The 14,775-nt window shown below is 53.0% G+C and overlaps 1 protein-coding gene across 1 annotated transcript; it reads left to right on the forward strand.

Moving 5' to 3' along the window:
- Positions 1 to 620: 620 nt before the first annotated feature.
- On the forward strand, positions 621 to 14,554 carry PRSS47P (Putative serine protease 47). The gene is made up of 6 exons (XM_055117332.1): positions 621 to 778; positions 1,667 to 1,697; positions 2,490 to 2,674; positions 4,165 to 4,451; positions 13,971 to 14,125; positions 14,243 to 14,554. Exons 1-6 carry the CDS (start codon positions 621 to 623, stop codon positions 14,552 to 14,554), a joined length of 1,128 nt encoding a protein of 375 aa, XP_054973307.1.
- Positions 14,555 to 14,775: the final 221 nt, after the last annotated feature.

The raw sequence follows: 14,775 nt of genomic DNA on the forward strand, positions 1-14,775 counted from the left end.
TGGTTGCCAGGAGCTGATGGAGTGGGGAGAGGTTGGCTCCAAAGGGGATGCATGGGAGACCTTGCAGATGTAGGAACTGCTCCTTTTGTTGCTGGAGTGGTGGATGGGAGACTCTACACATTGGCTCAGATCCATGGAACTGCACAGCCCTGAGACTGAACTTTCGTGTGTGCAAACTAAAAAAATCAACCAGGATGGAAATAAAAACTCATCAAACGTATACATGGGATACTTACATTTCATTGTATGTAGATTTTACCCTAATAATGTAGAAACTGAGGTGCCCTGAAGATCTCACTACTTACTTGGCAGACAATCTTAAAAGGGCCTCGGTTGCATTGTCAGGGTTTGCTACAAAATTAAACAGCATTAGCACAAAACAAACACAACATTCTTTTGTCTCTTTTCTAGGCAGCAGGCTTTATTTTGTGTGCTTTGGGCTTATTCTGTCAGGAGAAGGGTGCCTAGTGTCAAATCCTGCAAGGCCTGAGATGGGGGCCTCTCAGGTGACCTTAGGCCTCCCAGGTGACCTCAGATCTCTCAGGTGAGGTCTATCCTCCCAGGTGACCTCTGCCCTGCCAGGTGAGGTTCTAGCGCAGTGACTTTGACTCTTGCAGGACATGGGCTACTGCCAGGGTGTGAGCCAGGTCGCTGTTGTCCTGCTGATGTTCCCCAAGGAGAAAGAGGCCTTCTTGGCACTAGCTCAGCTGCTGACCAGCAAAAACCTGCCAGACACTGTAGATGGACAGCTGCCTATGAGGCCTCACAGCCGGGCCAGGTGATGGCTACACTGGCCCAGTGACGGCAACCTACAGCCATAGCGCCTTCTGTCCCTGCCTCATTCGGTGGGCTAGGCAGGGCACCATGGGTCCTCCCAGACACCTGGCTCTGTAGTGGAGAGAAGGATCGACAGGCTCCCCGCAGCTTTCACCCTCTCCTTTGTTCTGGAACCTGCCGCTGCCTAAGGAATTCTTTGGCAAAAGACTGCTTCCTGGGTCTCAGGGGTCGGACATGGGGAGGGTCAGGGTGGGGTCAGGGGCTGTCTTGGGAGGGGGTTAGGGACGGGTTCAGCGCCTGTCTGGGTCTGGGGTCAGGGCGAGGTCAGGACCTGTTTCCCAGGAGTCAGGGCCAGGAGTCACTGCCTGTTTCGCGGGTCAGGGTCAGCTCCAGTTCCCCTTCCTTCTGTCCTCGCGTCAGGCGATGGGTGTGGGGTCAACGCGGACCAGAGCCCAGCCGGGGCCCCTGCTCTGGTCTCTGCTGCCGCTGCTGCTCCTGAGCCCAGAGGCCGCCCCTGCCCCACAGTCCCGCGCCGCCAGCCCCTCACAGGCTCCGGGGGAGGCCAGAGAGAGCTTGGGGGCGCAGCAGGGCCGGGAGCCCGCAGCCAGAGCCCAAGGTCCATTTGAAGCAGAGGGTGTGGGGCCGAGCCGGCCTTGGAGGCAGAGGGCAGGGGGTAAGGGGCATTTGAGGGGGCCACTGGGCCACGGGGGCAGGGGGTCGAGGGCTCGGCAAGACCGGATGAGGTAAGGAGTGTCCGGGAGAGGCAGGCGTCTGCGCAGAGATGGGGGAACTGCAGGCTAGAGGCGGTGGGGAGAAGGCCGGGGCTCTGGGCCTGGTGCCAGGGCCGGAAGTCACCCGAATCCGTTGTCTCTCTCTCCTCCCCTCCCAACCAGGTGGCTCCAGAGACGACATCAAGCAAGGTGGGTCAGGCTTCCCGCTCTTGGTCCCAGGACTGGGTGTGGAGCCCACGAAACTGGACGGGGTGCCAGGGCCTGGTGCCTGGTGCCGGAGCCGGGTGGAGGGAGACAGCACCGGGACTGTTGCTGGGCCCTGGGAGTGGGGTGGGCCCTGGGGTCTCATGTCCCCTTGTTGAGGCCTGGAAGCGTAGGCCAGGGATCAGGACACTGCCCCTCAGGGGTCCAGGCCCGCAGCTCCCCCTCCCAGCTGTGAGTCTCAGAACCAAGGCTGTCCACATCAGCCCCACCCCCTCACCTTCTAAAAATAGAAGATCAGGAATCAGAGAGAGGGAGCAAGTTTCCCCAAGTCACACAGCACAACAGACTCCTGCCTGAGAATCTCTCTCCCTGGGATACTGGAGTGAGGTGCGGGGGTGGGCACAGCCACTTGGACACCCCCGAGACCTTCAGTCCTTTGATCTGCAAAGTAGGCATACAGGTGTTCTGATGGAGGGAAATAAAGTCCCAGGGCTGGATTCCAGTCCACCAGTCCTTGGCAGGTCCGGATGAGCTGCTGTGGCCACCCTGGGTCAGCCTTGCCCTGCCTGCCAGACCCCTGGTCCCTCATTCCCACAGAGCCTGCTCAATTGTATTCTGTCATCTGGTCCTGCTAGTGGCCATAGAAGGCAGATGCTGGAGTAGCCCTCAGTCATTTTGGCCAGGTCACCTATTCTTTGGCCTTGGTTTTCCCATCTGTGAAGAGAGCAGAGGCCTCACTGGGGTGGCATTCATGGGCACCACTAGTGTCTCTAACAGGTGGACCGGGGTGTCTCCACAGTGTGTGGGAAGCCTAAGGTGGTGGGGAAGATCTATGGTGGCCGGGACGCAGCAGCTGGCCAGTGGCCATGGCAGGCCAGCCTGCTCTACTGGGGCTCGCACCTCTGTGGAGCTGTCCTCATCGACTCCCGCTGGCTGGTGTCAACTGCCCACTGCTTTCTCAAGTGAGTCCTCCCTCCCTGGGCCCCAGCAGAGGGGCTGATGGGGAGGAAGATGCAAGGGACGAGGGTTAGGGGGCTGGGGGGGTTATGTCTTTCTCCTCTGGGCTTTGCTCTGGGGAAGTCTGCTGCCACCAAACTGATGCAGTGCCTGCCTTTGACCCGTAGTCCCCTCCACCAGGACTGTCCTCCCCACTCTCCACCCACTGTCCCTCCATCTGCCCAGAACCTCCTCATCCTTCATCCTCAGCTCTGGCAGGGAGTTCCCTGGCCCCTGTGTCTGTCTGCTCAACCCAGACATGCGTGAGAGCATTGGCAGTGTCTGTGCTGGCCACCTGCAGGGCTTCTCTTCAGTGTGCACCATGCTCCTGTGAGTCAGACTCCAGGCAGGGACTGGGGACTCTGCAGGTAGCCAGCAGCCAGGCGATGCTTTTTTTCTGTAAAACTGTATGCCTGGAAGGAGCTGTGCCAGGCTGCATGTATTGGTGGGAAGAGTGGGGCCCCCTGACCCTGGAGAATGACATGGACAGTCAGGGGTGCTACTCCTCTGGCCCTCCTGAGCCTGACTCAGTGCCCAGCTTCTGAACAGTCATGGAGGGACCCAGAGGGAGAGGAAGGCATCACAGTCCAGGTATGGAGTCAGCTTGGGCACCTAGTGGCTTTGAGACTCCAACTATTGGGCACTGTGAGCATCTCCTGGGTGTCACACCACCCAAGACCCTCTATGGCACAGAGTGTGGCAAGACCCCAAGTGAAGGTGTCTCTATGGGAAGGCGAGGCACAAGCTCCAACAAGCAGGATGCAGGAGAAAAAGCCCAGAGTGAGTGAGAAGAGCTGACCCGAGGCAGGGTCATCCAGAGAGATGCTGTAGTCTTGAGGGAGGATGAGGAGCTGCAGGGGCTTGCCAGAGGGGAGGCTTTGGTATGGGGAGTGTGGCGAGGGGTTTCCTGGCAGCTGACCCATGTGAACAAAGTCACAAAGGTCAGAAGTTTCATTACTTGTGTTCAGGAACAAGAAGAGCATCAGTTTCATGCACTCATCTGGGCATTGAACAAATCCTTTATGAGTGCTTACAACAGTGGGGAAGACACCCTTGGGGAGAGCAGGAAAGGTGGTTAGGCCAGGAAGCAGGTCATAGGTAGCCTTCGGAAGGATCAGGCTAGAGCCAGAATTAAGCCAGAGCTCCTCTTGTGTAAAATAAAAGGGCTGGATTTGATGACTCTGTCAAGGACTTTCCTGGCACTAGGATTCTCTGCTCCTCTGATTCAAGGGTGTGCTGGGGAAGCCATATGTCCTGAGGTTGTGAGTAGAATAGCCATTAGCCTCAAAAAAAAAAAAAAGAGCTCCTGACTGTCAGAAAGGCGGATACAAAGCTGCCTAGAATCATGTCAGGGGAGAAGGACCCAGAGGTGTGTGGGCAGTTACAAGTGGATGTAAAAAGAGAGTGCTGCCCCGCACTCCCAGAGAATGGTAAAAATGGGCCCTTCCTCCTCCAGCAAATCCCAGGCCCCGAAGAACTATCAGGTTCTGTTGGGAAACACCCAACTGTATCATCAAACCCAGCACACCCAGAAGATGTCTGTGCACCGGATCATCACCCATCCAGACTTTGAGAAGCTCCACCCCTTTGGGAGTGACATTGCCATGTTGCAGCTGCACCTGCCTATGAACTTCACTTCCTACATTGTCCCTGTCTGCCTCCCATCCCGGGACATGCAGCTGCCCAGTAACGTGTCCTGTTGGATAACCGGCTGGGGAATGCTCACCGAAGACCGTAAGAGGGGTGTGGGAGAGGCGGGAGGATGAGGGAGGGGAAGGAGAGGGAGGCAGAGGGGAAGAAGGAAGGATGGCTTTGCCAGGCAAAGAGGAAGCCACTGGACTTGGCCCTCTGTGCCTCATTTCCATGACCAGTAAGGTGAGGACCACCACGCTGGGGCCTTTCTACTTCTGAAAGTGTGTGATCCCATAGCTTTAGAGTCCCCTGAGTCCCAGGCTCTGAAAGTCTGGGAATCTTTAACTTTTGAGAATCCAGAATCTGGGTTCTTTGAGTCTTCATGGTTCTTCATTTTAATGTTTTATTTATTTATTTATTTATTTACTTACTTATTTATTTTTTGAGACAGAGTCTCACTCTGTCACCTAGGCTAGAGTACAGTGGCATGATCTCGGCTCACTGCAACCTCTGCCTCCCAGGTTCAAGCAATTCTCCTGCCTTAGCCTCTCAAGTAGCTGGCATTACAGGCATGCACCACCATGCCCGGCTAATTTTGTATTTTTAGTAGAGACAGGGTTTCTCCATGTAGGTCAGGCTGGTCTTGAACTCCTGACCTCAGGTGATCTGCCTGCCCTGGCCTCCCAAAGTGCTGAGATGACAGGCGTGAGCCACCATTTTAAGGTTTTAGTCAGCCATGGGACTAAGATGACTCGACTGAACTCCAAAGACATGCTTGGGGGCTGGCCCATTCTAGGTCACCACCAAACACTTGGATCGTCCCTTGCTTGGGAAGGTGCTTGGGAAGAGTGGAGAGAAAACACATGGTGGCTCTGCAGTCTGAGGCTGCATGATCCAGTTAGAATGATTGCGACGTAGAACTGTTGACCTTCTCTGAACCTCACGTTGCTCTTATCCTAACATGGGTCATTCATCTACTTCACAGTCTTGTTACGTGACTGAATAACAGAGGAGAGAGTTGTGTGTGTTTTCATTGTTAGATGAGTAGGAAAGAAATGTAAGCAAAGATTTATACACAAGAGTGTTTATTGAAGAAAGGAGTGTTTACAGTTTAGGGAAATGCTTATGGTATGATGTTAAGGGAAAAAGGAAGAACATATATTTAATTATGTGTAGGGTTAGCATTTCTCAACAGAGGTGCTGTACGTATTTTTGATAGAATATGTCTTCACTGAGTGGGGCTCTGCTAGCATCCATGGCCTTTGACTGCCAGATGGAGGGGATTCTCCCTGATCATCTGCTGGCTTGTCCCCAGCATTCACACATACATCTGGTTATACCTTGAGGGTAGAGGCAACATATACTTGTTTTAATATCCCAACCGGTGCTCCTGGGCTGGTACCACCGTGCTGCATGACACTGATAGACCAGCATTTCTTGCCTGTAGCTTCGGAACTGGTCACCCAGCTTCCATTCTTCTGTGCCCCCACTGTAGGCTCCATGTGGGTGTCAGAGTGTTACTTTAAATATTAGTCATGTCACTTCCCGGTTCAATATTCTACAGTAACTTCTCATTTGTGCAAAATGAAATCCAGACACATGGCCAGGCGCGGTGGCTCATGCCTGCAATTCCAGCACCCTTCCCATCCCCCACCTCCCACTGCGCCCTTCCCATCCCCCACCTCCCACCACACCCTTCACATCCCCCACCTCCCACCACACCCTTCACATCCCCCACCTCCCACCACACCCTTCACATCCCCCATCTCCCACCGCACCCTTCACATCCCCCACCTCCCACCGCACCCTTCACATCACCCATCTCCCACCGCACCCTTCACATCCCCCATCTCCCACAGCACCCTTCACATCCCCCACCTCCCACCACACCCTTCACATCCCCCACCTCCCACCACACCCTTCACATCCCCCATCTCCCACCGCACCCTTCACATCCCCCACCTCCCACCGCACCCTTCACATCACCCATCTCCCACCGCACCCTTCACATCCCCCATCTCCCACAGCACCCTTCACATCCCCCACCTCCCACCGCACCCTTCACATCCCCCATCTCCCACAGCACCCTTCACATCCCCCATCTCCCACCGCACCCTTCACATCTCCCACCTCCCACTGCACCCTTCACATCTCCCACCTCCCACTGCACCCTTCACATCCCCCACCTCCCACAGCACCCTTCACATCCCCCATCTCCCACCGCACCCTTCACATCCCCCATCTCCCACAGCACCCTTCACATCCCCCACCTCCCACCGCACCCTTCACATCACCCACCTCCCACCGCACCCTTCACATCCCCCATCTCCCACAGCACCCTTCACATCCCCCACCTCCCACCGCACCCTTCACATCCACCATCTCCCACTGCAGCCTTCACATCCCCCATCTCCTGCTCCAGTCATGACATATCCCACCTTCCAGTGCACCCTTTCCATTCTTCATATTTCACTGCAGCCATTACATACCCCATCTTTTACTGCAGCCTTCACATACCCCACCCCATCCTCTTGGGCCTCCTGGGTACTCTTTGAACATCTCAAGGCTATTTCTATCTCGGGGCCTTTAGCTGCTGTTTTTTTTTCTTTCTTAGCTTGCTTGTCATTCTCATCTTTGCAGGAGTCACTTCTTTACATTTACTATTCAGTTTTTTTTCTTGGTTTTACTTAATCATGTGAGCTAAAATAGGCAACCCCCTCTATCACATCTTCCTGTTTTATTTTCTTCATATCACTTAATCTAAAATATTTTTTAATTTATTATTTCATATAATCTGTCACTTTCTACTAAAAATTATCTATATCATTAACATGTAAAAGACAGCACCAGGATAGCTGAATAGATGAGCGAATAGATCAGTGATTGTGTTAGTGAATGGATGGATGGATGGATGGATGGATGAATGGATAAATGGATGGATAATGGATGGCTAGAATGATGGGTGACTGCATGGATGGAAGGATAAGTGGATGGATGAGTGGATGGATGGATGGATTGATGGATGATATTTGAGTTGGTAGATGGATGTTTGGATAGATGTGTAGATAGAAGGATTGGTGAGGGGTGGACAGATGGAGTGGGTGGATGTGTCAGTGGGTGGATGTGTCAGTAGGTGGAGAGGAGGATAGGTGGGTGAGTGATGGAGGGCTCGATGGAGAGATGGCTGCAAGGATGGATGGATGGGCAAATATCTGGAAAGTGAGTGGATGAATGGGTAGGTGTGGGAAGATAGGTAGATGGAGGAATGGGTGAGTGAGTGGATGGGATGATGGGTGGAGAAGAAAGGTTAGTGATAGATGGAGGGAGAATGGATGGGATGGTTCATGAAAGAGTAAGTTGGTCAGTGAATAGTTGCTAAGTTCCAATAAATGAGTCATGTGTTGGTGGGATTTGCCTCTTGTAGAATAAGAGAGGTGTGATCTATTGCTATGAGAGAGGTAGAGGGAATAGGATGACTATGTGCAAAGGTTTGAGAAAAAGAAGAGAAGCTTATCAAGGATGGGTAGTAGAGTGAAGCAGCAGTTAAAGCTCAGCAGTTCTGAGAAAACCTATGTTTGGGGGGTTGTGGTTAGCAGTCAGGCAGAGTAGGGGCTCAGAGTAGCCTGAACTTTCTTAGTTAACCTACAGGACATGTCATTGATCTCCCCCTTATCTATTCAGTGCAACTGTCACCACCCTTCTATCTCCAGGAGGGCAAGGTGGGCCTCATTGAGAACACACTCTGTAATACCTTATATGGGCAAAGAACTGGCAAAGGCGAGACCTAAGCTTTGCACGAGGTGATGCTGTGTCGGGGGGACTTCTCGACAGGAAAGTCCATCTGCAAAGTGAGTACGGTCATTTCCTCTCTTCCTTTGCATATTCTCTTGGCCTCAGTTTCCCTTGGGACGGGTCTCTGTGTTGCCTCTGCTTTCTTTGTGGCGTCCCTTGGAATTCCTGTTTCCTCTCCTCTGAGTGTCCTCCCTGGGCTCCATCCCTCAGAAGTCTCCCCTAGACTAGCCCCTTCCCCAGAGCATCTCAGCAGGAACATCTGCTGGAAGGATCTTCAAACAGCATTTTTTAATATATTTTAAACTTTTTATTAAAGCATAATATATATACACAAGAGTACATAATTAATAAGTATATAGTTTGGTGAACTTTCCCACACTGATACAACATGTTACCAGCACCCGAGAAGCACCCATGTGCCTCCTTCTTATCACTAACGCCCAAGGGTAACAAACACCTTCACTTTTAACACCGTAGATTCTGAAATTCCTGTAAGTGGAATTTACAGTCAGCACTCTCTTGTGTCCTAACAGTGTATTTCTGAGATTGGTCCATACTATTACACGTTGTTATGGTGTGTCCTTCTCATTGCTCGACAGCGCGCTATTGTGTGAGTTGAATTCTACATTGGATAAGTATTTGAGTAGGTTCCAAGTTGGAGGTATTATGAGTAGCTGTGCTATGTACATGTTTGTATTTGTCTTTGGGGCACAGATGAATATATTTTATTGCATAGAATCCTATGAGTAGAATTGCTAGATAAAAAGATGTGTCTGTGTGTTCAGCTTTGGCAGAGGATAGCAAACGGCCTTCCCTCTAGCAGAGGATGAGAGCTTCTTTTCTCACCAACTTTTATTCCTTTCCATCTTTTCTGATTTTGGCCATTTTGGTGAGTGTGTAGTTTTTGGCTTAAAATTTTTTGTATGTTTATTATTATTGGATATCTTTGTGAAGTTTCCCTTCAAGTTCTTTTTCTCCTCTCATTTTTCTGTTGGGTTGTCTGTCTTTTTCTTGTAGGAGCTCTTTATGTATTCCGGACATAAGTTCACAGTAAGATACATGGTGTGAAAATCCTTTTCAACCTTCTGTAATGTTCCATCTTATAGGTGGGGAAATTGAGGCCCAGAGAGGAAAAGTGGCTAGCCTAAGTGAGGCAGTACAACCTGGGCCCAGGTGTTGTGACTCCAAGGCCAACCCTGCCTCCACAACCTCTCCCACAGGTAGTAGCCTCTTAAGCTGACATCTGTGGGCCGAGCTTTTGCATAGACACCACTGTAGGGCAGAGAGGAAAGTGCTGGGACCCTGGAATGAGAGACATTGCTCCACCACATGTGCCTGCCCTGTGACCTGGGATGTTCTCTTCACCTCCTGAGCCTGGGTCCTTATCAGCTGCGTGAGGATTGCAAGGCCTCCTCCATGAGGTGGTTGGAAGGATGGCGTCCACTTGGAACCTCAGAGTGTGACCTTATTCGGAAGTAGGATCTTTACAGATGTAATTAGTTAAGAATCTCAAGATGAATCCATCCTAGATTTAGGGTGGACCCTAAATTCAATGACTGGTGTCCTTAAAAGAGGGGGAGAGGCCATAGAGACACACATGGAGAAGATGGCCATGTGCAGAAAGACATGGAGAGGGGAGGGATGCCGCCACAAGCCAAGGAATGCCTGTGCCGCCAGAAGCTGGAACAGCCAAGGGAGGGTCTTCCTCTAGAGCCTTTGGAGGTAGTGTGTCCCTGGAAGCACGCTGATTTCAGATTTGTGGCCTCTAGAACTGTGAGAGAATACATTTCTGTTGCTTTTAAGCCACCAAGGTGGTGGCAGTGTGTTATGGCAAGCCCTTGGAAATGGATATGTTTGGCAAAGACCACAATGCTAGCAAAATGATAGATTGAAAACTAGAACCAGGTCTTTCCTTCCCCCTAGTCTGAGCCCTGAGACCCCCTGGCCCGTGGGAAGGGCTCATTGGCAGCACTGTTTTCAATATTGCCCAGCAAGCTAACTGAGTAGTGGGAGGGAGCTCAGCCCACCTGCCTGCCCAGCGGGAGCCAGCCCCAGGCTTCTTGGTTTCCTGTCCACGTCCACATACTTCATTGTTCCTCCTTTCTGGCTGTGGCCTGGCCCCTTCTCCTCACAGAGTCATCTGTACCCCAGGGGGAGCAGGGAGCCTGCCCAATGCCCAGCCCTGGTAGGGCTCAGCCAACAAGTCCTTAGTCCAGCTCCCTTCCAGCCTTGTTCTCCACCAGCCTCTCTTGCAAAGGTCATGCCCCTGGAGCCTCAGGGCCAGCACACTTTGCCTGCCTGCTGGACATTCCACAGTGCCCTCAGCCATGCCCCTCCTCTAGTTCCTTGCCCAGGCCAAGGACACCACTGAGGTGGACATCTCCTGAGCCTTTCAGCCACCACTGCCTGTCTGTGAGATTCCATCTGGATTCATCTCCTGCTGAGCCATCTGCTGTGGTCCCCGCCTCCACCCTGTGGCTCTCTTCTCTTCCCTGCATGGAGCACGCAAAAACAGCTTTGAGGAGAGAGAGAGCTGCAGGGTGACTCAGCGCTCAGACTGCGAGCAGGACACAGCTGGTTGCAGTCTTCACTCTGTCACTTGCATGTGCTGTGACCTTAGCTAAGTTTTCTCACCCGTGCAGTGGGCTTGCTAACAGCCTCCACTTCATAAGGTTCCTGTAGAAATGTAGCACCATGCCTGGCATTTAGCAGGTGCTTAATAAGTGTTGGCTTCCATGTTCCTGGCCTTGTCTGTTTTCCTCTATCTGAGTTGTACTCGTTCTTCTGGGCCTATCTCGGACCTGCCCTTTCACCCAATGTGGAATTCACCACCAGGCCCACCAGTTACACGTGGCTTCCTCTGTCTCCACAGTAGTGCAAACCACAGCCTAGTTTGCATGGGGTACATTAATGTTGGGACTTCCTCTGCGTACTCAGAGCTCCCAAGGGTCAGGGCCAGGAGACCCTTGGAGTCCTTCCCGTCTCTCCCAGACTGGCCCAGAATCAAGCGTGATGTTGGCAAGCAGATGGTTCATCTGCATGGATCACTGAGGCCTGGAGTAGTCAGGGACCATTGCCCAGAGGACCAGGCCTCCTCTTGCCCTCAAACAAGCTGGGTGGGCACTCCGAGTAGGGAAGCACTGAGGGGTGGATCTGAGACAGCGAAGGCACTTTCCACTCCCAAGAAGACCCCGGGCATGAATTTGCCAGGGCTGCAGGAGCAAATCCCCACAAACTGGGTGGCTGAGACCACAGATGTCTATTATCTTGCAGTTCTAGAGGGCAAAAGTCTAAAATCAAGGTGTCATCAGAGCTGGGTTTTTTTCTGGAGGCTCTAGAGGAGATTCAATTTCCTTTTCCAACTTCTAGAGGCCACCCACACTCCCGGGCTCATGGTCTCTTTCTCCATCTTCAAAGCTATCAGTGTGACCTCTGTGTCTGTTGTCATATCTCCTCCTCTGACTCTGACCCTTCTGCCTCCTGCCTTCCCTTATAAAAAACTTTGTGATGACACTGGGCCTTTTGAGATACTCCAGAATAATCTCCCATCTCAAGAGTCTCCACTCAACTCCAGTTGCAAAGTCCCCTACGCCATGTAAGATAACACATTCACAGGTTCCAGGGATGAGGATATGGATGTCTTTGGGAGTATTCTTTAGTGACCGCACCATGTCACCCCTTCTCTCTCCTCTGGCCTCCACTCCCCCAGCCCAGGCCCCTCCCTCTCAGTGTGCTCTCTTGCTTCTCATCAAACTGAGAAGATGAAGCAATGAGAAGCTCGCTCTTCTTGGCCCCACATCTGCCCACCCTGATCTGCCCAGTCTCTCCCCCTTGCCCCGATGGCTCACCCTGGGCCAACCCATCCTTGAGCACCGGGTCGCTAGGGCCTTTCCCCTACTCCTGTGTCCCCTGCTCTCCCTCTCATGCTTCCCACGTCAAGGCATGGCAACAATCTCCTCCAGCTACTGCCCCATTTCTCCACCTTTCTTCCCTGAAGACTCCTCCCAGGCCTGACTGCACTGAATCACCCAATCCAGCCTTGTCCCTCTCATGCCACCAAAGCCACTTTGTCCACAGCCTCTGCCTTGCCAGAGTCACTGCTCCCTTGACACATCAGCAGCATCTCACGCTCAGCTGCTGGTGCCAGTCGCCAGCCACTCCTCTACCACTTTTTGCTACCAGCTTCCTCTGAGGAGATAGCAGACTATAGGCCCCCCAGAATCACCCTGAGGACAAAGAAAGAGGAGTTAGCTTTGGGCGATGATCATGTCTGAGACACCAGGTGGCAAGGTCGGATGCTCTGTGCCTCCTCTTTCTGAGTCAGGGTCCCACTGCAGACCCACCAGATAGAAATCTCCAGGTATCAAAGCTCCTGAGCTGACCCTCAGAGTGGACAATTATGGATCTGAATCTATCACACGTGGACCCGCCCTCTGCCTTCCACACCCAGGACAACACACTGCTTGAAGCCTAGAGGGGACAGCTGTATGTACAGGGCCTGAGAGGAGCTGGGCCCTTCCGGCCTCTCAGTGCTGGAGACCCCGGAGCCGAGTTCTTAGCCTTCTTCCTTTTGTCTCCACACCTTTTCCCTGGTTGGTAAGAAAAGGCCAGAGTCCACAAGTCCTTTGGCTCCTCCTTCAAAATACCATCCCAAATCTGACCATTTCTTCCCTCCTGTAGTTTCCTCCCTGGTCCCTCCTCTCTACCTGGTGCTCAGCAACTTCTTTCTCTACATGGCACCAGACTGATGGTTTAAACAGGTCACATGTCCCCCACCCTCCAGCATACAGTTCTCCAAGTTGCCCCTGTGCAGCTCTGAGACCTCCCTCTGCCCCCTCACTCCCTCCCACAAGGCTTGCCCCATCCTCTCCTGGTTTACACCAACTGGGCCCTCTCTTCTGGACCTCGCAGAGGTAGGTTCTGTTTCCTATTTGAGTGTAAGGTCAGGAAAGCTTGTTGTGATCCATGGATACGAAATGTCCTCCCGCTTCCATAGGGTCAGTTGGCTTATTTATCTATGCACCATGGGGGACGGGGTTTGTCTTTTCCCCGTGTTTCCCAAGAGCAGTGCCTGCACTGGATGCCCCAGGTGCACCCTGGACTAGTGGGTGGAAGAGCCGGCTGTGGGCCCTGCCTCCCACCACCCTGAAGATGAGACCCTTTCTTTTTTCCCTCCCTCCCTCCCTTCCTTCCTTCCTTCCTTCCTTCCTTTTTTTTGACGGAGTCTTGCTCTGTTGACAGGCTGGAGTGTAGTGGCATGATCTTGGCTCACTGGAACCTCCGCCTCCTGGGTTCAAGCGATTCTCCTGCCTCGGCCTCCTGAGTAGCTGGGAGTACAGGTACACGCCACCATGCCCAGCTAATTTTTGTATTTTTAGTAGAGACGGGGCTTCACCATGTTGGCCAGGATGGTCTCAATCTCTTGACCTCGTGATCCGCCTGCCTCAGCCTCCCAAAGTGCTGTGATTACAGGTGTGAGTTACCGTGCCCAGCTGAGACCCTTTCTTTGGGTCTCACTTTTTGGCCCATGATATAGGGGGCTTTCAACTGCATGATCCCACCCTGACAGCATTTCAGGACTCCAGTAACTCCCAGCAACTTTCTGGAGACCCCTGCCTGCTTCCCTAGTGATGTGGGCTGTCTCCACAGGGCCTGGGCATGGGCACTTTCTAAAGATACTTAACCAAAAAGTTGAGAGAAAACCAAAGGCCTAAATGAACAAAAAAGGACGGGGCGCCCAGAGGGGATGTTCTGCTGCAGCTTAGGGTTCACAAGAGCTGCGCTCTGCACAGAGGTTTCAGCTGGCTGTGCTTTGCTAGCAGGCCCAGCCCCTCTCAGGCCCTGTACATACAGCTGTCCCCTCTAGGCTTCAAGCAGTGTGTTGTTCTGGGTGTAGAGGGCAGAGGGTGGGTTCACATGTTGATAGATTGAGATCCATGATTGTCCACTCTGAGGGTCAGCTCAGGAGCTTGATGCCTGGAGATTTCTATCTGGTGGGTCTGCAGCGGGACCCTGACTCAGAGAGCAGAGGCACAGAACGTCCAACCTTGCCACCTGGTGTCTCAGACACACTCATCCCCCAAAGCTAACTCCTCTTTCTTTGTTCTCAGGGTGATTCTGGGGGGCCTCTAGTCTGCTACCTCCCCAGTGCCTGGGTCCTGGTGGGGCTGGCCAGCTGGGGCCTGGACTGCCGGCATCCTGCCTACCCCAGCATCTTCACCAGGGTCACCTACTTCATCAACTGGATCAACGAAATCATGAGGCTCACTCCTCTTTCTGACCCCGCGCTGGCTCCTCACACCTGCTCTCCACCCAAGCCTCTGAGGGCTGCTGGCCTGCCTGGGCCCTGCACAGCCCTTGTGCTGCCACAGACCTGGCTCCTGCTGCCACTTACCCTCAGGGCCCCATGGCAGACCCTGTGATGACCGCAGAGCCTCTCGACCCCTTCTCTCTGCTCAGGCCTAGGTGTCCATGCTGGACCCTCCCTCTCCCTAGCCCACTGTCCCTCTAAATGGTTCCTAATCCTGGCTTTTCTGCCTATCAACACCATTCCCCAAACCAAGCTTGGCAACACAAAACCAAACCTAATAAAAGAGTCATCTGCTCCTCCTCCACCCCGCACGGCCCTCCCAGGCCCCTCCTG

This window comes from Pan paniscus, chromosome 11, assembly GCF_029289425.2.
Source record: "Pan paniscus chromosome 11, NHGRI_mPanPan1-v2.0_pri, whole genome shotgun sequence".
NCBI classification, from domain to species: Eukaryota; Metazoa; Chordata; class Mammalia; order Primates; family Hominidae; genus Pan; species Pan paniscus.

Bases quoted from the DNA above. Each gene is read 5' to 3' on its own strand.
- PRSS47P (XM_055117332.1), top strand. From the start codon at position 621: ATGGGCTACTGCCAGGGTGTGAGCCAGGTCGCTGTTGTCCTGCTGATG. The intron at 779-1,666 runs GTGATGGCTACA...CTCCCCTCCCAA, and splicing joins AGGCCTCACAGCCGGGCCAG to CCAGGTGGCTCCAGAGACGA. The intron at 2,675-4,164 runs GTGAGTCCTCCC...TTCCTCCTCCAG, and splicing joins ACTGCCCACTGCTTTCTCAA to CAAATCCCAGGCCCCGAAGA.